This window comes from Amphiprion ocellaris, chromosome 1 (assembly GCF_022539595.1).
Source record: "Amphiprion ocellaris isolate individual 3 ecotype Okinawa chromosome 1, ASM2253959v1, whole genome shotgun sequence".
Classification (NCBI taxonomy): Eukaryota; Metazoa; Chordata; class Actinopteri; family Pomacentridae; genus Amphiprion; species Amphiprion ocellaris.
Window position 1 is genome coordinate 4,827,038 of NC_072766.1, and position 23,246 is coordinate 4,850,283.

A 23,246-nucleotide genomic window follows, 5' to 3' on the forward strand; every position below is an offset into this window, starting at 1 on the left:
TTCCCCAGTCTGCTTTCATGCAGTCTAGATGATGGTTCTGCTGATTTTATGGCAAATTTCCTGTTTTGTTTTTGCAGAATCTGTGTGCTGAACTTTGTACATGTAGCTGGCTCATGTACTCACAGTGGAGTTTGAGGAATTGTTGTGTTTCATAAGTGAATGTTTGAAAGTTCTGTGTAATTGAAAAATGTTTCATCATACATTGCTGTGCTAACATTGGACCAGTGCATACATGTCACATAACTAACAAGACAAGCACTCAGAGAGCACAGTATTCCGCCAAGGCTGCACAGTCGCATCATTTCTGATGGCTGAAATCTTTGATCAAAAATTACCTTGCGGTGAGCACAGGCTTGTGTTATGCATGTGTACGTTATGTACGGATACGGAATCACATGAACTATATATGTAGTGGGCGGCGGGAATTGAAGGGGCTCTGAAACACTCGGAAATTTACCCAATCATTCCTTGTGTGTTTTTGACATGTAAGTCCCGATAAATCTGCAGCGGTTGATTTATAGTAGGATCGCAATCATGTGATCGTCAGCAGGCAGCTGACGTAGTGTTCACTTGTCATAGTTAGTGATGCCATGCCGCTATCCTGCAGTACAGAAATGTTTAACAAATCTGTGGACCCAGACTATAAGCCGCATCACTGCCAAAATCTAGTCAGTTGGTCCTTGTGTCATTTCTGACTGTCCCTGAAAATTTCATCCAAATCCATCTGTTTTTTAGTAATGTTGTGAACAAACAAACAGACAAACTTGGGCAGATGGTCACCTAACTCAGCCGAGTTCCTTGGCAGAGTAAAAATGACTTTTCTAGGCTCTAGGAAAGTTTTTACAAATATACACTACCATTCAAAAGTTTGGGGTCACTTAGAAATGTCCATATTTTTGAAAGAAAAACTGTTTTTTTTAATGATGATAACATTAAATCAATCAGAAATACAGTCTAGACATTGTTAATGTGGTAAACGACTATTCTAGCTGGAAACGGCTGATTTTTAATGGAATATCTCCATAGGGGTACAGAGGAACATTTCCAGCAACCATCACTCCTGTGTTCTAATGCTACATTGTGTTAGCTAATGGTGTTGAATGGCTAGTTGATGATTAGAAAACCCTTGTGCAGTTATGTTAGCACATGAATAAAAGTGGGAGTTTTCATAGAAAACAGGAAATTGCCTGGGTGACTCCAAACTTTTGAACGGTAGTGTACATTCCTCACAATTTGAAAATTCATGATACAAAGAGTAACAATTTACACTGATTGCAATTTAGGGTGTCTATAGTCCCCGATGCAGTGGTGTGGTTCAGTTCTGGCTCATGGTCTTTGGCTTCAGGTCTTCCCCCCCATTCTTCTCCCTACTTTTCTATCTGCCTCTCAACTACACCTGTCAAATAAAGCCAAAAATGACCATAAAAATAACTTAAAAACATTTTCAGTGTGGTAGGTCACTAGCCCAGAGATTATTGTTTGCTGTAGTGAAGTGGATTTTAAAAATGTTAACATGCTGATAACAGAAGAAGAGGAGAAAGCTGCATGAAATACAACCAATGACAGGCTTACACCCAGAGTCTACATCTGGTGAGTCAGACTACTAAAGTTTCATAGCTGACATGACGTTTCACACAGAGACGCAAATATCAACTGCGTAAGTTGGATGACCTCCAAATCCATTTGGATTTATCCTCTGCATGTATGTCTACAGAAAAAGTATGGGAAGAACAAATCTTGAATAAACTGTACCACAAGGCCTTGCAGGAGATGATTGGTTCAAACAGAGGCACACAAACACTTGAGGCAGAGGAGAGACTAATGAATAACTTTTGTTTTTGACAGTGGTATTCGTTTTAGGGGATTTTTATTTTCTCAGAGTTTGGTTCAAAGCCACAGTTTGACACAAATATCACAGTTTCTCCAACTCTTGTACAGATTTCCCCTTGTATCAGGTAATCGATATGAGTTCAGAAATGTACGCACACCACAAGGCAAAGAGGTGTTTTTGAAGTGCTTCTGTATCCTGCAGTAGGTCTGTAGCTATAATTGATGAATTTATTGTACCGCAACTGGTTTTATAGAATAATTTAATGTTTATAAAAAGAGTTCAAGAATCCAGTGTTTGTTGATGTGTTTTCTGGTTGGATCCTCTTCTGGATCATGCATCTCCTCACTCTGATACGGTATGTGGGGGGTTACACCGCTTCACATCAGAATGATTGTGTGGGGCAAGTTAATCTGCGTCTGTTTCAATACAAAGACCTTTATGAGGTCATTAAAGGAGTTCTGGCTTCTCAGAGAACTGGGACTACAGCCAGACATATATTATCATGATCTCCCAACAGATCATTTATCATCTATGGAAACTCCCCATTGCATGAACCCATCCTCTCATATCAAAAGACACATATCTGTTTTCATGCTTATCTTGTTTTGCTTTCCTGGCTTTTATCCTTGCTCTGATTTGTTTTTAGTTTCAAATGATTGATGAAGAAACTGGCAATTGTTTATGACGATTTGTGAGTTCTTACTTCTGTTCTCGTAGTCATGGCAAACTCTGGGCTCGCTTTCTTTTCATGTCTTTGTAAGGTCGGCCTACTTTCCTTTATTTGTTCATCACTTGTCGGGGTCAGATATGGGACAGCTACCTTTCAAAGTAATTCACCATGCATGCATGACTTGTGATTCTCATTCTGAGAGTAATTACAAAAGAAGACATTCCTGCCAAATCTGAGTTTCTTTTTTCTGAAATAGGAAGCCTTCCTTGAGTGTTTTCCAGGTCTTAGTAGCTCCATCCTTTCTGCTGTGTTCTTGTTCTGCTCTGTTGCGTCCTTGCATAATGTGCATCAGTACCAGTTTACTAGTGTATCAGTATCACGACAGGTAAGTTCACCTGGTGCCGATAGGCTTAATCAGCTTCGTGTGAACTCTTTTGACAAGGACTTGAATGTAGTGGATGTTAATTTATATGTAAAAGTCCTACACTCCAATTTTAATGTTCAAGGACAAGGGTAGACACAGCAGACAGTGTCTTTATCGTGTTTGCCTTTTGGTTGCATGTGTAAAGTCCATGACAAATTCAAAGCTGGTCAGAATGTAAAAACAAAACTTTTGTGTTAATATACATGTATTTATTCTTTGCCTGATTTTTTTAACAGTCAACAAATTGTATTTAATTATACTGCCTACAGTCTCCTTTATACAATACACGAGTCTTCTTGTTTTTCCTGAGCTAAGCCACGTTAACACAGTACATGTAAAAGAAAGGTGATTATTTAGGTTTTTGGTTTTTTTTTTTACAGTTTTAAGTGTAATTGTCAAACAATTTACTGTTCTTCCCTTAAATTACAAATGATATCAAGTAAAATCCCAGAAAAGGGTATTAATGTACATGTTAACTATTTAAAAAATGGTTAAAACTGTAAATAATGTCTAAATCAAAAATCTGTGTTTGTACAAAAAGGACATAGTCCTTTAATGTGTGACCATTAAAATAGACTGTTTTCATGTATTTAAATCGGCAAAAATAGCCATATTTTGTAGATATTTTCCATTATTTTCGCCATTTATTTATTTACAGTTTTGTAAACGTTACAGGATCTCTCTGCTTTTTAGTATATTTTGTCAGACATTTTTTCACTATTTTTTATTTTTGCAGTGTACTTCTGCTAGTGTTTAGCTTCTCCCCGTTTATATGGTAGTATAATCTTACATTAGCATAATAAACCAAACTAAATGAGAGCCACAGAGTAGAGATTTGCTTGTTTATTCATTTATTCAAACAATACAAAATAAAAAAAAGGAAAATATTGTACATATTCTGAGTAAGATACAAGTAGGGTAAAGCACAAAGAAACAATCATACAGCACATATATGCAGTAAATAACAACAGTATCGTAGGTAAAGCCAAAATAAAGACCTTCTCATTTGGTTGCTGTTGAGGTGTTGAAGGCGAAACGTTTTTATGGGAAATTTACTTGTGTTTTACTTGGGATAGACTCTTCTTGTCACTAGATTCCTGCTAGGTACCGGCTATGGTGTTTACTGTGGTAGCTAAACAGTATTAACTCCGTTTGATCTGTTTCAACAGATGCATGTGTCTGCATGCATTTAGAGGACGCCTAAAGTCTTAACGGGGTAATAGGTGGTTGTTAGGATGCTTTAGGTGATTCACAGGCTGTTTCGAGAGGTTTTCTGTGATGTTTCAGGACAGTTGTAGGGCGTTCCTCGGCGCTTGCAGGATTATATGCTTTTTGAGCAGATTGAAAAGGAGCTGACACCAGATAAAATCAAAAAACTGTATAATGCATGTACAAACTAGAGATGGTGAGTGCACAGACAAACACATCTGTAACAATGAATCCTCAAAGCGAACTGACTGTAAGAAATCACTGTTGTCACTAACTGAATCCAAAACTCTTCAAAGGAGTTCCCCTCGCCAGTAGATAAGATTGTTCCCACCGACTGGAGCCCTACATAGAAATCACAGCCCTCTTATTCATTTAAGTGAAGCCAGACCAGTGATGCAACCAGGATGCTCATGTAAATACCATTTTTCTACAATTTAGCTTGTGATTGCTGCAGTTTGATATAAAATAATTTCCACTGTCAGAACTTTCCAGAGTTGTAAAACCCTGTCAGGCTATTCCAAATCTGTGTGCAGAGTTCAAGCATCTTTCAACACATTAATCTGTTGCTGGATTTCCTTAGACATCACACACCCCTTTTGACTGCAATGCTGGTTTCAGTCTGAATCCCTGCACAGAGGATAGATGTCAGCTCAGCTGTGATTCTTCCCTCCATCCATTATCTAAACACCGCTTAATCCTCATTAGGGTCGGGTTGGAGTCTATCCCAGCTGACTTGAGCAAAGGCAGGGGACACCTGGACAGGTCACCAGTCTGTCACAGGGCTACATATACAAACAGTCACACTCGCATTCATACCTACAGACAATTTAGAGTTACCAGTTAACCTCAGCATGGTTTTGGACTGTGGGAGGAAACCAGTGTACCTGTAGAGTACATGCAAACTCCATGCAGAAAGATCCAAGGAAGGCGGAGATCTTCTAGCTGCAAGGAGAAAGTGCTAACCACCGAGCCACTGAGCAGCCCTCTGTGACTCTTGTGTTATTTAAATTCTGCAAAACACACATAAAATAAACAGGATGTGTTATCTCTGTCTCAAAATGAGAAGTGGCTGAGCTGTTAAACTCTGTACACACTGATAACTTCATGGTCTTTATGTTTATTAGGCGGGATCATGCAGAGGTAGGCAAGTAACAGGAACATCATACAACAAGGTGTGATGTCGGCTGGAATCAAGCTGTAAATGTGGCATGTGCCGTAACCATGAAGGCTATCAGGACATTTTAGCACAGAGCTGCAGCAAATCTGAAGTACCTGTGTGTGTTTGAGTAAAATATCTAAGAGACTGAGAGATTATGTTATGGCTGACATCTGTAGCTTGCAATCGTGGGACGTATAAGCAACAAAAATGACTATAATCTATGGAAGATTAAAGTGCAACAAGCATGAACTCCAAAGACTGATTTCAGAAAGGAGCAGTTAAAACAGCAAATAGCACTGCAAACCGTGACACCAAAGCTTCATATAAGCAGAACATATCGTTTGGATGTTTAGTGGCTGATGAGTTGAAGGTGTTGAGGTCTTGTTTGGGCTGTGAGGTATTGATGATCAAGTGGTGCTGCAGGCTTCACTGTTCATCATCAGGTCATGAACTGAGAGCCAGAGAGGTAATGAGACTCCTTCCAGATGTTGGTCTCTCCACAGTTGGTGGTTCTTCTCTTACACTGGCAGCAGTGCTTGTACTCTGCAAGCTTATCTACCAGGAGCTGACCAGCAGACCTGACCACAGCAAGACACGAGAAAACAGGGAAGACTGAATGTGCAGCAGGAATTTCTCAGCCATCTTTTAGGCATCTGAGTTTTAAGGGCTAAAATGGAGAACTTTAATCAAACAAATAGAATGTTCAGTCTTTAAATGCAAGATATCAATGCATGTCTCTATCTGCTGCCATTTGGGGAATATTGGGAGGTAATTTTCCAGTCAGAATGCAACAAAGTGACATAATTAAATAAACACCAGTCAAACCTAAAACAGTGAAAAGCAATGGACAAAACATAAGCGACTGATCGATAAAGAAACCCTTTCGATTCCCTGTTCAGACAACGACATGCATACTGTTGTCCTTATGACGCATTCCTCGCCACAGATCACTTTCTTTTTTAGACTGGAATCCTTCCCCTTAATGCTGAGTTTCTTTTTCCTGGAACATCTGAAGTTTTTCTTGGATGCATTCTATGTTTTTTATTTAGTCTTGGTTGCTCTAGCTCCATCCTTTCTGTTCAGTCCCTATTCTGCTCTGGCAAAGATCCATTACGACCTTATGTAAAACGCATCCCTATCAGTGTACTAGTGTGTCAGTGTCACTACAGACAAATTCAAACGCTGCTGATAGACTTAAGGATCAATATGTGGCATTTAAAATTGTTCGCATATGATTTGAATGAACTAAGATTCTCTCCTCATCATCCTTCACAGATCTGATGTTGTCATCTGCTGCTGTTTTTCATCTTTTCACTTGAGTGCAAGTTGAAGTGACATGACAGGTTATTTGGAAAGTCTGCACTTTCACATTTTGCTTTCATTGATTCGCCTACTGTTCTACCTCAACCAAGCATAGAAAAATGAAAATGGATTAGAGTCCACCTGATGTACAAGCCTCTGTTTGGTTGTAGTGATGAGCCTACAGATAATTATCACCTCATTCTGTAGCTCCCTTTTGCTTTATGAAGCTTTAGGGTCAGATATTCTGCAACTTTACTGTTTTTGTTCTCTCTGCTAGTGTATTTTTGCAATAGCAGGAAGCTGTCTTCAGTGACAACCCTACCTGCTAAGCACTAACCACAGTTAACAGATAATGCCAGATGGTTCCCTCCGGAGTTTGTAGAAACTAAAAGCAGGGTTAAAAGACAGTAAATTATGGATTTACCCTAACCAGGAGGCCAGAAACTCAACTCCAAGTGAATACTAGTGTTGCTTGTAAGTGCTTGGTGTGTAAATAAGCAGCTGTTTGTTTGCTCCAACAGCTTAGAAGGTTAAAGTCAATGTCAGCGATCACAACAGGTGCACTGTTGTGTGTGTGGCTGATTAACCAACTCATCAGCATCGTGTTTCCTGCTTGAGTTGATGGATAAATATAAAAGTAACGGTGAATCCTGATGCTGGTTTAAGGTGATTCTGCATCTACACACCTCAGAAATCGTCTCTCCTCTTCCTCTCGCTTGTGTTTGAGCTTCGCACTGCGACTCCAGTCGTTTTCTAGCGACTTACTGATGTCCCGCTTCTTCTCAAAGCGATTAATGCGATCCAGAATTAACCTGGACAGAAAATATCCCATAGTAACAAAGAAAAACACTCAGTCTGCCACCTGTTTTCTCATATCTCCATTGGTTTCCATTTTTTTCATTGTCACCTTCATTTACTCACTCCATTTTGTTGTGTTGCAGCATCTCTCCTTCTTTCTCCAACTGTTGCTGGCGGTTTTGTAATTCCTCCTTCTTCCTGTCAGTGGCAGCCCTGAAATTCACTTGGAAGAGCTGTCAGCACACAGAACATCACATCAATTTAACTGTGTAGTTTGAACTCCAGACATACAATGAAAACCCTCAGAGTATTTGTAGAACAACTATGATTGTATTACTGAAACGTAAAGGTTTACGGGATCTGCAGCAGTGATATAAAAACAGATGTGACCTTCTGGGCTCTTTCTCGGCTCTCTGTGTTGCTGGCTGCTGTCTTACAGCGACTGAACCTGGAGTTGTCCAGCAGGAACTCTGGAGGTTCTGTGCACTTCTTATCCTCCACCTAACGGAAAATCAAACAGGATAATTTCAGATCTAAAGATATTATTGAGTGTGCTGCGGATTATGAGATAAAAACTTGTGAAATCTGCCTTAAAGAAGTTTGCCTGGGCAGGCTGCCTGCTCTCAGGATGGGTTGTAGCTTCACAACTTTCACTGCTCTTCCTTTGACCTTTGGTAACCTGAACTACACAACAGCACATTTGGTCTTTAAATGTCATGTTGGATCTAGGAGTCTTCAGAAATCAGCAGCATCAGAAGGGAAAATGACATTATAAGACCTAAATTCCCATTATGTTAACCCAAATAAAACTAGAACTAATTAAAAAGTAGGTCGCATTTTATGATAGAATACATAAAATTGTGAGAAGTTACTGAGGAACAAATGGCAATGAATCCAAATTTTGATTATTAAGGATTAGTTAATGAGTCGTTCCTGAATAATTCTGGATTAGTTGCCAGAAGAGACGATCACTTTTCCTTTTCAGAGATACAACTGATTATTGCCAAATTATTCATTAATCAATCATTCATCAGTCATTCTCTGGTTACTGAGCATTATGTAATATATGGTCCTTGATTCACATGTCAGAGCTGCTTATGAATGTTTAATTATCAGGTTGTTAATATTTAGTTTATTTGTCATTATTTTTGTGTACCAAATATGTTTTATAGCAAAGCATTCACTATATTTTTCTCCATAAATGGTTGCAATGTTGGTAAAACTTGCAGAAACACGAGTAGAAATGGATGAATATTCACTGTGTAACATTATTGTTTGGGTCTGTTTATTTTTGAGAATTTTCCAAACTTACTTACAATATCGACTTGAAATCATTTTTTTCCTACCCTTATCAGCACTGGTGGTCATTGCTCGTGCTGCTTTATGTCATATCTACGCTACCATGCAAGAACATCAAAGTCATTTTCAACAACATCTTTTGCAGAATCTCAAGTTTAAAAGTCAGCTTTATGAAGTTTTTCCTTGCCTGAGTATCCAGAGCCCTCTTGTAATGCCTGGTTTTCTCCTGTTTCTGCTGGAGCTGCTGAGCCTTCTGCAAAGCTATCCTGAAACACCACAAGACAGTCTGGTTATCCCAGCAGATGATAACATAAAATGCATGAGCAGCACCAGTTACTCACTCCTGTATCAGCTGGACCTGGTCTAGACGCTCTATCAGAAGTCGGTTCTGCTGGTCTTCTGCTTCATGTTTCCGTCGGTTTCCTATCTGGCTCTGAAGATCGTTCATGTATCGATGCTGCTGAATCCTCCTGGGAGGTGTGAGGGGACGAGTTGGGAAGATGAATGAATTCTGAACACAACCCAGAGAAGACACTGAATTTTAACAAAGAGGGAAACATGTTATTTTTTTAAAAATTGGCAAAATGACCAGAAGCAGAAACTATTAAAAGCACAAAGAATAATCAGATTTTCAACTTTCTGACAGTCTTTGAACTGCTGGTCTTTTCTTCAGGAAAACATATTAAATCATGATTTTTGATCAAAAATAAAATTATTCTATTCTCTACATTTAAAATTTTGCCAAAATAAAACTTTTACAAGCAAATTCACAAACAGATACAAAATGTGAGTAGTAAGATATCTACAGTATGTAAAGCAGTTTTTTCATAGTTCTGGTAACACCTGTTGGCCTGAGTTATGATTTCAAGTTTCCTAATTTTTTGAAGGAGACATATGATCAGATAAATTTAACTCACATCTTTCTTTATTGTAGGATTTATGGCACAGATTTATGGCTAACACAGATGACATTTTTGAGTTCTTTCTAGTTCTGGCCTTGTTTGTGTTGTTTCCATAGACGTTCAGCACCTACGATATTGCAATTAAAAATGAACCAACAGTGAGCAAAACTTTTCCCTGGACCTCCTTGGAATTGAGAAGTTTTCATAAAATTTCTTACATTGATGTTCTTTGTATTATGTGTTTTTCAGCCTTTCAATATATTTTCACCATTTTTCGTTTTTTTAGTGCCAGATTCTACTATTCTAGATTAATGTAGTGTTCACACTGATCACACTGATATCAGCCTCAGTGTTTACTGATCACTCTGTCAGTTGTATAAGAGATTTTTCAATTCGATTCATTCCAAAAAAAACCTTTATTTGTCCCCCTGGTGGTAATTTAGGGCACATGCGGCAGCTGGATAGAACAGCAGCAACAACTGTACAATAGCAGCAGCAGCCATGTGGTAGTTATAATAGGATCAGTAAAATTATTTTGAAAAATTAAAAATGGAATATGTTGAAATAAAAAGAAAGTAAAACATCCTATTATCAACAAATAAATTACATACGGTGCTGAAATGGTTCAGAGGTGCAAAGTGACTACAGGAATTTAGCCGTATGGTGAAATGAGGAACAGAATTTGAGTATTTACATGAGGTGTAACTTAAGGTGCTGATGGACTGAACATAAATACGTTCAGTGCAAGTCCGTGATGTTTGGAATATACAGTATATGTATGGAATGTATATAGTTAGTGCTCATGCAAACCAAACCTCCTAATGTTGTTGCTTCACATCAACAGTGTTCAACATGTGGCTTTTATTGCTTTATTGTTAGCGCTAACCGTAATTAGTCATCAAATAGATTCTCATTAAAATCATGTGAGTTTGTCTGCAATGGAAACGGATACAACAGTTGCTCTTCTCTTTTCTTCCAAGCTAGAAGGTCACTAAATGTTACTTTCGCTGTGAATTTTCACCTCACCTTACAATGCTCAATCACACCTGTTGTCAAACCAGCCAGGGAAATGAAATTATAAAGGTTACAGCCTTCCCATTCAGTCCTACTCACGGGATGCACACCACCGTCAGTCTTCTCTTTCTTCTCTGACATTTGCAGATTGAATGTAGCAACCTGTTTTGCATGCTCTCGTTGTTCCTTCAGCTTTGCCTGCCAGAAAAAGCACACACCTTAAATCATCATGCTGCCTAAAAAAGCAAAACATAAACAGCATGACATCATACTTGGCATAGTGAAAAAAATTGTTTTTAAAAAAAGCTCCCTTCCTTCGGTCTCTAAATCTATTGTTGTTCACGTTACAATCTGTTTTAGTGGGTGTTTTATTGAACCACAAAATCATTTTGGCAAAAACATTATTCAAGGCATTTAAAGTTCATTTTCTGTTTCAATATCCTGCATTTCCCATGCTTATTACCCACTGCTGTAAAGAGGATAAAGCTGTTTTTCAGCTTTCTGGCCCCAACCAGTCTGAAACCACCCTTAACTCCTCAATTGCTGTTTTTAGTTTGTAAAAAAAATTATTGACATTTTTTTTTTCTGTGTCAAGACATAATGGTTTTTGTTTTGCCTTACTTCTGCCTGTGGTTGTGTGGAATCACAGTTCCTACATCCATGATTGCATTCTGATCTCATTTCTTGATTACAAAACCACAAAAAAATCCCCAGAGGACTCTCATATCACCTGAAATAATGTCAGTGGGTTTTAATGGTGTGTGAAAAGTTTAAAAATAAAATATTATAAAGGGGAATATCTATATAGTCAACGTTTTAAAGACTTTCAAGAAACTTTTTAAAGTATTAATATCCTCGTCTACTGGACCTACACAACCACAACGTGAGTGTTGGGATGATAGCATTGGTACGTCCATCAAACAGTTGGAGGTTGTTAGATTGTTGTGATTCACATTCATGTTCCCCAGAGGATGTTTCCCAATGACTTTGGTCATTCCGAGTTTTAATGTATCACCACCATCAGGTTGATATTTTTGTTTTTTGTTGAAATCTTTTGACAATGATTGCACGGATTGCTGTTTGGTTCAGAAATTTATATTCCCCTCAAGATGAACCACAGCAATGTTGAGCTACGTATCAAAATAAAAGCTGAAGTTGTTACATGGGGGTAAACTGACGTAAATTCAACCTGAAGCATCTTGTGAGGGAAGCAGCTCCTAAGATGCAGAGGTTTTGCATTTAGTTTTGTAATAACTACGTGTTTACACATGCATACTTCTGGTATTATGTTACTATGCTGCTCATGCAGGGTGTGTATATTGTTGCCTGGCAATGAAATCTAGTTGTCAATACATTTGAACACACACACACACACACACACACACACACACACACACACACACCTGTTCTTCCTCCATATACTGCTGGTCTCTCTGTTGTTCTTTGAGCAGTAAGAGTTTCTCCTGAGCTTTCTCCGCTGCCTCCTGCTGCTCCCTCAGATAAACCGGAACATTTCTTTGGGCTCTCTGCATACAAAGGTAGCACAGCTCCTGCAGGGACAAGGCCACAGGAGGGTGACATGACTGATGACATGATATACAACAAATCATGATTTACTAATGCAACAATCGAGTGATCGGAATCAATTTCTTTATCCAATAAGCAACGATCTGCTGTGATCAATCTACATCATCATTTTTAGTGTCAAAGAATACTTATTTTACATTGAAATGTATGGAAGAGTTCAAAAATGTGAGCTGATCTAAATACAAATACAACTGTCTGGGTTAAATGTACATACGATGTCACCCATGTTAGTTACAGGCTCCTGAATTGAACTAAAATTTTGTGTTATTGGCAATTATCATTTTGTTCTCCAAAGAAATGATCTAATATTATATTGTGACAAAACTTGTCATGAACATCAGCATTATCATTCATCTGTGATTATGTTCAACAAACCAACTGAATATTCACTCTCTCTTGAAATCCATCACAAACTCCTGAGGGAAATATTAGCTTCTTTAGCTGCTAAATATTCCAGTGCAGTATTTTTACCATCTATTGGCTATCTTGGTGCTGAAGAAATTGTGTAGACTGGATTTTTTTTTGGCTTTTTTGGCTTTTTTAGCTGGAACCTGCTGCCTGCTCTGACTAAATAATGTCATGAGAGCAGTAAGAGTGAACTGAAACAGTGAGGTTGCACTCCATGACACGCCCACAGGGAAAGCAATAAAAGTTTACGTCTAGCATTGTCCAGGTGAGAGGCCCTGGGAGGTTTCATTCTCAACACCGTTAAACCCAGTTCCCTATCAATAACCGCCACTTTCACTAAATAAATAATACTCACCTGTCCAGCACGAGTGTGTCCAGAGCAGCTCGCATTAACAAGATGTTCCTCCAGTTTTGGAGGCACCACTTGTCTTGAGTTGGTGGGTCTGAAAGCAGAAGTAGATTCTTTACTACTTTATGCTGCACAACAAAGTAACTTTCTTCTCTGTACATGTGGAGTTTGGTGATGTAAAGTGAGTTATTTAATCATGTAATTTTCTTGAGCATAAGAAATCATATTTAAAATGTAAGTTGTTTTAATTTTGTTATATTGGTGTTGTGTGTCGGCGTGGGCAATTCATTTTATGCATCATTTGACAGATTTTAAGAGGATGCCGTTTGGGTTGAAACAGAAAAGGATAGATTGACAGTAAACAAAATACATAAAGTCAAATTCAGTTCAGTAAATTCAGTTAGTCAATGAGCTGGATACTCTTAACACCCTTTGACTTTGGCACAGGAGATCGGTGGTTCAAATCCCGGTCAGGGTGCAGTTGTCCAGTGAGGACCCTAAGGCAAGCTCCTTAGCACTGTTTGCCTACCTTGTATCTACTCTCAGATGTATGTCGCTTTGGATAAAAGCATCTGCTAAATGAAATTGTAGAATTGTTCGATTATAATCCAACTTAGTAGACTCTGTATTTTTGAATGAGAAAAGATAATTAACTTAATTGCCATAAATCAGTCAAGAAATGGTTTGTCTGAACAGCCTGTTTTGATATCATGTCCATATGGTGCATTTCATTTACTAGAAAAAACATCATGAGCTACAAAAGCAGTTAAAACCATGACTGAGCATTTCAGTCTTGAAACTACAGTGTGGCAATGACTTGCAGGGTTGGACTTCTTGTGTCATTATTCTTTGTCAGTACTGGTTTCTACCATGTGCGGCTGAATTATTCCACTATTACAGCTTGCCATAGTGTAGCGTGTAGTAGTTTTACAGTCGTTGAGCAGAATGTAGGTGAGCTGGTGTGCTCCAGCTGCAGCAAGGGGGTTTTATAGATCTGTGTATTCAAGAGGATGCAGCAGAACTACATTTCAGCTATTTTAAGGCAGGAGGGGGATAATTTTCATAGTAACGCTGAAACATTTTGATACATTGTTAGAAGTTTAATCAAAGCCTGGACAGACTTTCCACTCTGAATGAGTATTTTCAGGGGGCTTTTACTATTCTTGAAGATAAAACAGAATAAGGGGCCCTAATTAGGAACACTGTCATCTGTAGTGACACTTTGTAGTGCAGATCTCAGTCGAACGCAAGATAAAGAAAAATAACAGAGGTTGTTAAAAGCTACAGGAATGATCCTCCTTCTTATTCTCTTTCCTGTATTAGATGCAGGATCATGAGAAATTTCTCATGTTTACAATTTATCCAGATTACAGGTGTGTGTGATTGACCTTTGACATACAGGTAAAGTCATTTTGACTTGTTACAGTCAAGTTGGAGGAAGTGCCCAGGGATCTGACTTAAATAAAAGTTCATGTTGCTCTGTGTATTAGAAGTCTAAAAAAAGTTTTTTTTTCTTAAGATTTGATATGTTAACTCAATAAGGTCTCAGTTTTGTGTTAACTCAGCTTATTTTCACTGACCCCAAGTAGCCCAAAAGGTATTATTGCTGCTTTGTGACCCTTTTACACGAGGTGCAGTGTGCACTGTTTGGGTGGAGTTTTCAAAATTTCAGGCAGGACAATGTCACCTCATTCTTTTAAGTGAGAAGCTACCATTTAGTTGCAAACATCTCAACAACTGAGATGCCCTATCTGTTGGCTGTGAGGGCACACATCAAAGCGTGTTGTTTAATATAGCTGAACTTTGGGTGCATGAGCTTGCCAGCTAGAGCAATGTTTTGTGGCGCAACCCACTAAAATGAATGGGTTTCAGAGAGCAGTGGTGCCGTTATTGCGTCCTGTGTGAAAGCTACTTAAGGCCTGATCACACCAGAGTGCAAACGCTTGCTAATGTAGAAGCGTTGTACTCGCAGGGCTAGTTAGTGAGCAACTACAACAGGCTAAGCTGAGACAATACCAGGTGAAGAACATGCATTTGTCCATCAGTAGCTCTCTGGTTACATGTGAACTTAATAAGGTGTCAGTTTTGTGTTAACTCAGCTCATTTTCACAGAAACCCTGTAGTGGTCAAAGAGATATTATTGCTGCTTGATGACCCTTTTACACGAGGTCCAGTGTGTGCGAATGTGTGGAAGCTGACGGTGCATGGAGGTGACAACAGAAGAGGAATCTGTCCCACAGCTAGTTGTGCATCATTGATGGAGCTGGAAGCAGCCTCGGGCCAGTAACAATATAAGACCACCACTGAGCTCTCAGCTGTCACTGACTCATACACCTGCAAACAACAGGCCCAGTGCACTGCAAACTGAACCCCTCCATCCAGTGTGTGTTTGCCTGTCTGTGTGTTTTTTGTATCTCTGTGTGTAGAGTACTTGTCTGTGGCCTCCATAGGGGGTTTTGGATTTAGTTCTTCAGTTAGGCTGACAGCTTTCATCTTGGCGGGCTGCAGTGTCTGATGGGATTTAGACTCTCTCTGTTGGGGAACTCCTGTAGAGACACACAACACTCTAAGTAGGTGAACTGCTATTAAACATCGCTGCTCTTACCTCAGTCTGCATAACAGCAGCTTCAAATCTAATATTAGTGAGTCATTCTGTACTCCATAGCATCTCTGTCATCTCCAAACCCCATTAATTCTGTTTTTGATAGAGATCAGTTTCAGTGACCTGTTGATACTGTAAAATGCCTGGGCCCATTCATCTCTAACAAGTCACCTCTCTGGTCTTTTATTTTTAGCAGTGACCCATTTATTCTTGAGCATTACAATGCTGCAAATGAAAGAAAAAGGCTTGAGTGATTTTGTGTAACATGAGGACAAGGGCTCCTCCTCTAACTGCTGGTTTAACCAGTTTATCCTCACTGCAGCTTAAAGGAGTAGCTTGGAAAATATCATGCATACTGACTTACCAGTGCAATAAATATGAAGCTATAGCAAGAAAACAGTTAGCTTAGCATAAAGGCTGGAAACAGATGCTTGAGAAATTTGAATTAAAATGATCTATCTAGATGATGAATGAATAAAATCACAAATATTTATACATTTTAGAAGGTGCTGGTTTTGTATTTGGATGATTTTGTCTGATGACCTCTATCCTATCCTGGTTCATTTTCTTGCTCAGAATGTTCTTTTACACATTACAGTAAGTGTGATCAATCTGCATATAGCCAAGGCAATGAGTCTGTGTTACCTTACTTGAAAGAAATCTAAATATTTTCTGGAAACAATAATGTATATTATGTTTGAATATATGAAATCCCAACTTTTTGTTCTATTATTATTATTATTATCAATCCTTTTATTTTAGTTGCTGTGGGTTTTCCTTTGACACCGGCTAAAGTCTATGTTGGGAGATGTCAAAAACTCCTGCAGACAAGAAAAGTCTTGCAATACTTATTTAAAATAATTAATCTCGGGTGCCCAGATAGCTCAACTGGTGAAGTGAGCGACTCATGTACGCAGCGGCCTGGGTTTGATTCTAGCTCACGGCCCTTTACTGCATGTCTTCCTCCATTCTTCTCCCTTTCTGTCCTTTCTGCCTCTTGACTGTGCTTATCAAATATAGTCAACAAAAGGCCAAAAAATAACTTTAAAAAATTATTAATTAAATTACTGATCTCAACTTAATTCAGTTTGTATATAGTATAATCAGTATATATACTATAGCAACTGTAGCCTACAGCTAGCCTGTATCTCCAGGGTCCTCAAAACTCATCACTGAAAGTTTCCACGATGAAATACGTCGACTCATAACTGCCTTACCATTTTTATACTTAAAAAGACATAGCATGTTGATTAGTGATTTCATTAAAGCCAGCATTTGGGTTTTGCTATCTTTGAGCAGAGTCAGATTGATTGTTTTCTCCTTCTAGTTTACACTAAGCTAATGGACATGATAAATAATCCTTCAAACAGTCAAAGCAATTAGTACGTTTGCCTTTTAGACAAATAAGAGTTAGTTATTTCTACCACATGCAATTTATTGGAACCTGACAGCTACAGCAGCTTAAGCTCATCTTCACTGTCAGCAACAAGTTTTTTTTTTTTGCTTTTGTGGCGACTTTGGAAAAGATTTGGATTTGATTCAGTTCTTAATTTCGATTCATTAAAGTGCAGTCCTCATTGTCAGCCCAGTGCAAAAGGCTCTTTCACCTCCTGCGTTCCTCTGGTCTGGAGCTGGTGACAAACACCGTCCATCTTTGTCACCGGCTTTGTTGTGTGACTGAGGAGAGCAGACAGTTGGCAGGGTGATGAAGTTGGCAGTCTGTGGCCTCTGAAGCCTGGACAGTCCACCAGACAGTAAAGAAACACTGCTGCCATGTCTCTGCAGAGGGAAAAAAAGAAAACAATCTGTAGAAATGCACACACAGAGCATTCATTATACACTATAATACGCATTTCTTTACTCACGTTATTAAGTGCTAGCAGCAGTCTACCGGTTCCATCCATGGCATTTATAAAATCTCTGTTGAATTTCATCTGCACCTTTGAAGAATATGAAATGAGATTCATTTTTATCGTTTATTTATACCATCCGATGTGAGTCACAGCTTTAGAAATATGAGCAGACGAGCCACCTTGTTGTTCTTAAAGGACAGAACTCCAATTCCCGCAAAAGTGAGGAATACGTTTTTATCGGAGGCCAAAGCTTTGAAGAGTAGCAAAAGGGTTTCTCTAATGCAACCCTCGACGACGTCTCGACTGAACGGAGTCTCTTGTGAAACAGCTGCAAAGTTCAGCTGCACCACCGGTAGGTGAGTTGCTGCAAACGACACACACACACACACACACACACACACACACACACACACACACACACACACACACACACACACACACACACACACACACACACACACACACACACACACATCTTGCTGTTCTTTCGTTACTGTCTCAAACCCTTTTATAAAACTATCAACTTTATCATAAGACTCAGATTCATACTTCTTCTATTGCACATTGTTGTTCACAGTTTGTTTTGTGTGGTATTTATATCAGAATTTTATCTTTTTCTGTATTTTACATCATATATATAAAAGAAATAAGTTTGTCATTAACCCTCCCGTTGTCTTCATTTACAGGCAACAAAAAATATTGTTTCCTTGTCTGAAAAAAAAAAAATCAGCAAAAAAATTCCCCAAATTTCTGAAGATTTGCAAAACCTTCAGGAAGAAAATTCCAATAATTCCTTAAAGTTTCCCTGAAAAGTTTTATGGGCAAGAAAATTCTTGTAAATATTTTCAAAAAATTAGTAAAAATCTTCCAAAAAAAAGTAAAAATATCTAAAGTGATTACATATCAGTAAAGCTTCTAATATTTTCTTTAACTTTTTAGAAACTTTTTAACTTTTAAGAAACATTTTTAACATTTCTTTTTCCCACCAAAAATGTTCAAAGATTTCCCAAAAATGTTGAAAATGTGGACATCAGAAGTTTCACTGTGAAAATATTTTTTTTCTCCAGATCTTCAAACTTCAAAACGGGTCAATTTTGATAATATTTACAAGAATTTTCTGGCCAAATTTGGGTGATTTTTTAAACCTTTTAAGGGAAACTTTTAAAGAATTATTGGAATTTCTTCTTGAAGGTTTTGCATATTTTCAGAAATTTGGGGAAATTTTTTTTTGCTGAATTTTTGGATTTTTTTTTCAGACAAGGAAACAATACTTTTTGTTGCCCATAAATGAGTACAACAGGAGGGTTAAGCTGATAAATGATTACGTGGTAGCTATGTCTTAAGTTTATAGATGGGTTTGGTACAGATGCCCTGCAGACCTTTTCTGGAAGCTAAGAGATCAATGACTTCATTAGAGAGGTTTAGAGGGGTTTCCTCAACAAGCAAATGTTAACACTGGGAGATCAATTTCCACAATCTGTGTATGTTAATGTGCTGATGGTTTGTAGCTGAGCTATAAAACTTTAGTAAATGAGGAACTAACCGTTAATGAATGCATTAATTAAAGCTTACATAAGCTTTATAGTCGGAGTTTATCAGAAAGTTGTAACAATTCCTTCCTTAAAAATACCTGTTGGGCTTGTTTGTCTCACCTGCAGCCAGCGGTCTGGCCTGTTTTAAACCCAGAGACTGGAGCAGTTTCCCAGCCAGAACGAAGATGGGTCGCTGGATCACTGTGATTTTGTTTCCAATGTCTAACTTCTGCTGAGAGAAGGTGAAGGTTCCCAGTCCAGGCAGGTTGACCCCCTATAGATCAATGGATGGATGGATGGATGGATGGATGGATGGATGGATGGAGTGGAGTAGGTAGGTAGGTAGGTTGGTAGGTAACAACAACAGTTAATTAATCACGTGAAACTATTGAATAATGCTATAATAATAGAGGGAGGGGATTTCAAATCCTAAACTCAACATCTATACATCTATCCATTCTATATACACCGCTTAATCCTCATTAGGGTCGCGGGGGGCTGGAGTCTATCCCAGCTGATTCAGGTGAAGGCAGGGGACACCCTAGACAGGTCACCAGTCCATCGCAGGGCTACATATACAGACAAACAATCATACTCACACCTACGGGCAATTTCTTTAGAACTGTCAATTAACCTCAGCATGTTTTTGGACTGTGGGAGGAAGCCGGAGTACCCGGAGAGAACCCACACATGCACAGGGAGAACATGCAAACTCCATGCAGAAAGATCCCGGGAAAGCCGGGACACGAACCAGGGATCTTCTTGCTGCAAGGTGAAAGTGCTAACCACTACGCCACTGTGTGGCCCTAAACTCAACATAAAATCAGAAATAAGAAAAAGTTACCTCAACTTAAATTTTGTTTTAAATTGACTCAAGCAAAAAATTTAAGTTTAAATTTCACACAATTCCAAGTAGATGCTATTATTAATATGATTACATCAACCTGAACCAATTTGCAACTTAAAGGTTTGTCAAAATCAGTAAATCATGCACTGATTGCATGCAAATAATGAAGTGAATTACTTCATAGAGAGCATATAGATGGACTAACCTTCAGTAAGGTCATCTGACGTTCAATGTAGGATGATACATCTGCCCAAATACAGTCAATATCTGGGGGGCGGGGGGCATTAAGTTAGTTTATGACTACTAAGCATCATGTATAACTCCCACGTATTAGCGCTGGATAAACAGTTAACTACAGCACAACGTCACTGGTCAGGAAAATGAACAGTTTCCACATACCGTCTTTAGAGAGCTGAGGCAGAACAGGCAAAGTCCGTCTGTCCTCTTCTGACAGCAGCCGCAGTACGTCAGTCATCTCTAGTTAAACCCCCTGGAAGATCCTGGCAGGATGGAGTTTTAAAACGTTTCTCTCACTCCTATTTTCCCCCAGCTTTGCCAGAACTCCCAGAGATCTGGCCGTGAGAGCTGCGGTTGCCCTGAGTGATGCACTGCCGCAGACAACTCACCATGAGAGCGCAACGGTGAGTCAACAGCACTGTTACCTCTAAGCTGCGCGCGTGCGCAATTGCGCCCTGCTGACACGGTCTCCGCGCACAGAAAATCTGCGCTGCGCACAAAAAAAATAATCCAACCTAAACTGTAAATAAAATAAACACGTAACAATTCATTCTGTGCTATTTTTCAATGTGAGTCAGTGAGTGACCGGTGACTGGCTGCTGCAGCCAATAATGCGATTCACATACGTATTTACCATAGACTGTATATAATGGTATTTATTCCAGCTAATCGTCAGGCGTCCTTATGTATAGCCACCGTTGTTGTCATAGATATGAATGAGTAGATAGGACACGCCCCTTTGAGCTGCGTGCTACAGCGAGGCTAAGCTAGTGGGAGAAAAGTTTCAGTGCATTCCGTAGATGTAGACGGCGTGAAAACGGAAACAACAAGTATGTCGGCTCACTGTGCTGGATACAGTTACACACTACGTCGTACGATTGAGACAAGGAAACTTGGAATGACTTTTCATAGGTAAGAATAGTTTTTGGCTCTTTTTTTCATTATAAAATCTTGTTGAGAGCTTCCAGTCTATGAGAGCTAACTAGTTAGCCACTAGCAAAACGCTAAGGCGAGCTAGCAGCTTGACAACCAAATACCAGACGATTAATAGTAGCTGTAGTATAGTTGTACAAACAGTAGTAGTAATACTAAAAGTACAAGCAGCAGTAGTAGTATAAACAGCTGTTAGAGTCATAGAAGTAGTATCAGCATTTGTAATAGTATTACAAGTTGTAGTAGCAGTGCCAGTATCAGCAGCAGTAGTGTACTATCACTACTACTAGTAGTAGTCACATTACTATTACTACCACCAATACTACCAATAGTAGTTATAAAGCCTAACTCATGTATATCCAGATTACCATCTATGTTCTTCCTCCAAACCCATTTTATGATTGGGATAACAGGCAGTTCTTTAGGACTGCTCTCAAATAATTGAAATGTTACTAAACAAGGTTATACTTATCAAATTAAATAGTTCTGGTCTCCAGTATATTGGCGAATTCAGTTCTTTGTACTTAATTTATTAGCATGATTTCTTTTTAATATGTTGTGTACAGACTTATTTACTTGTCTGTCTACTTTTCTTACTCCATGTAGGTTTCCCAGAGACTATGGGTTGAGGAGGAATTGGAAGTTTGTCGGCTTAGACCTGGTGTCATTCCATCAGTGTTAAACTTCCCGGCTCATCTTGGAAGAGTACGTGCCAGAAAGACCACGACCAAGCAGCCTTGAGATCTTAGACAGCGTCTCCCTGAGGTGGGTGTCGACGGTGTTCACAGTCAGATCTGTGGTAATCCCATCAAAAAACAAAACAGAAAAAAATCTAGATTATAAATCAACATGTAACCAAAGCACTCTGTGTATAACGCCATAGTATAGGATGTAGTTCAGAAAATGTCAAAGTATAGTATGCTTTACTCAAGAATAACATAGTATGGCCTGTAGTTCATAGTACAGCATGTTGGCAAGAAAAAAAAACAAAACATAGATTATTATGTGGTTCAAAAAGCGCAAAATGATAGGATGTTGCCTAAAATTGTCATGTATGATATGTGGTTCAAAAAATGTCATAGTGCAGTATATTGTCAAAATAGTATGTAATTCAAGAAAACATCAGAGTATAATATGTCATCTAAAAAATGCCATAGAATAACAATTTCATTGCACAAGTAAAAGTGTAGTAACTTTAAAAACTGTTCAAATTCTTATATGTTGCTAAAAAAACAAAAAAAGTCACAGTAATATGTCAATTAAAAAAGCCTATAGTATAGTGTGTCGCCCAACAAACATCATAGTATAGCATGTCGCTCTAAAAATGTCACAGTATAGCCTTTAGTCCACAGCTGTCAGTAGGTGAGGAGCAACACAAAAACAGTCCAAACGCTGGTTTCCAGAGGGTTAGATGAGAATTTATTTGAAAGAGTAAGTTTACAACAACACATGTGAGGGGGTTAAAAACAAATAGGTGTTAGTAAAATAAAAATAAATCAACAGAACTAAAAGTGAACTTCACGTTGACATTGATGGGCATTCCAACCAGGAACAAAGTAAAAGATAATCAATACGAAAAAAACTTTCTGTTCACCTCTTAAAACCCAAAAACACACCGCAGTAGCAGCCTAAACTAAAGCTACCAATGGGTTCCCTGTTTTCCTTTGTGAACAATTCAAAGGTCCCTCTCTATCTCCCCACACATCCACCAACCACTGGAACACATCTCCAAAGTTCTGCTGGACCAGCTCAGCTTCCCCTCAGAAGAAGTGCTGCCACCTGCCAGATGAAGGAGCCTTTTGAGAGGCAGCTGGCATCATGATTGGACTGTACTTTGGTCTGTTCCAATCCAGCTTCAGCTCCAGAGACGGCAGGCGGGACGAGTCAACGGAGGCCTGGTGGACGAAGGCATGAAGCTGAGTACAATCCAGAAAACAACAGAGGAGGAGTGCAGGGCCAGAACAAACAGAGTAGCATCGTATGTCTCTTAGAAAACATCATAGTATAGCCTTTGGGATGAAAAAACACCATCATATACATCGTATATTGTACATATAACAAGTCAAAGGAAAGAGACATACATTGTAGAATTGTAGTAATTGTGGGCTGACTGATTTACTGATTATCAGTATTTTATTTTTTACTGATTTATGGTAATAAATACATTTAAAAATGGTGCTACTTTGGCTCTGAACCTTTATCTACCTGTGGTCGCTCTGTCTTCTGGAGTGATTTGATTGGTTATACGTCACGAATAAAACTCCTTTAACTTAACATCTGTAAACAAAAC

At 38.7% G+C, this 23,246-nt stretch overlaps 1 protein-coding gene and 1 long non-coding RNA gene across 4 annotated transcripts; one reads left to right on the forward strand and one right to left on the reverse strand.

Moving 5' to 3' along the window:
• Window positions 1-3,753: 3,753 nt before the first annotated feature.
• Window positions 3,754-20,322, reverse strand: LOC111566431 (coiled-coil domain-containing protein 81). Of its 2 annotated transcripts, none has more exons than XM_023267015.3 (16): window positions 20,186-20,322; window positions 19,992-20,053; window positions 19,060-19,213; window positions 17,587-17,771; window positions 17,420-17,494; window positions 17,162-17,333; window positions 15,384-15,498; window positions 12,959-13,046; window positions 12,012-12,158; window positions 10,708-10,806; window positions 9,034-9,203; window positions 8,880-8,958; window positions 7,784-7,894; window positions 7,517-7,626; window positions 7,282-7,407; window positions 3,754-5,871 (listed from the first exon to the last, which is right to left on the reverse strand). In XM_023267015.3, exons 1-16 carry the CDS (start codon window positions 20,259-20,261, stop codon window positions 5,733-5,735), a joined length of 1,908 nt encoding a protein of 635 aa, XP_023122783.2. In that variant the 5' UTR covers window positions 20,262-20,322; the 3' UTR covers window positions 3,754-5,732. The 2 variants fall into 2 exon arrangements, with proteins under 2 accessions (XP_023122783.2, XP_035802596.2); XM_035946703.2 differs by having other exon boundaries at window positions 10,621-10,806.
• Window positions 20,281-23,132, forward strand: LOC118470075 (uncharacterized). Of its 2 annotated transcripts, none has more exons than XR_004847090.2 (3): window positions 20,281-20,427; window positions 21,563-21,721; window positions 22,638-23,132. It is a non-coding gene; the product is annotated as an uncharacterized LOC118470075 (long non-coding RNA). The 2 variants fall into 2 exon arrangements; XR_008602531.1 differs by lacking the exon at window positions 20,281-20,427 and adding an exon at window positions 20,483-20,935.
• The last annotated feature ends 114 nt before the right edge of the window (window positions 23,133-23,246 follow it).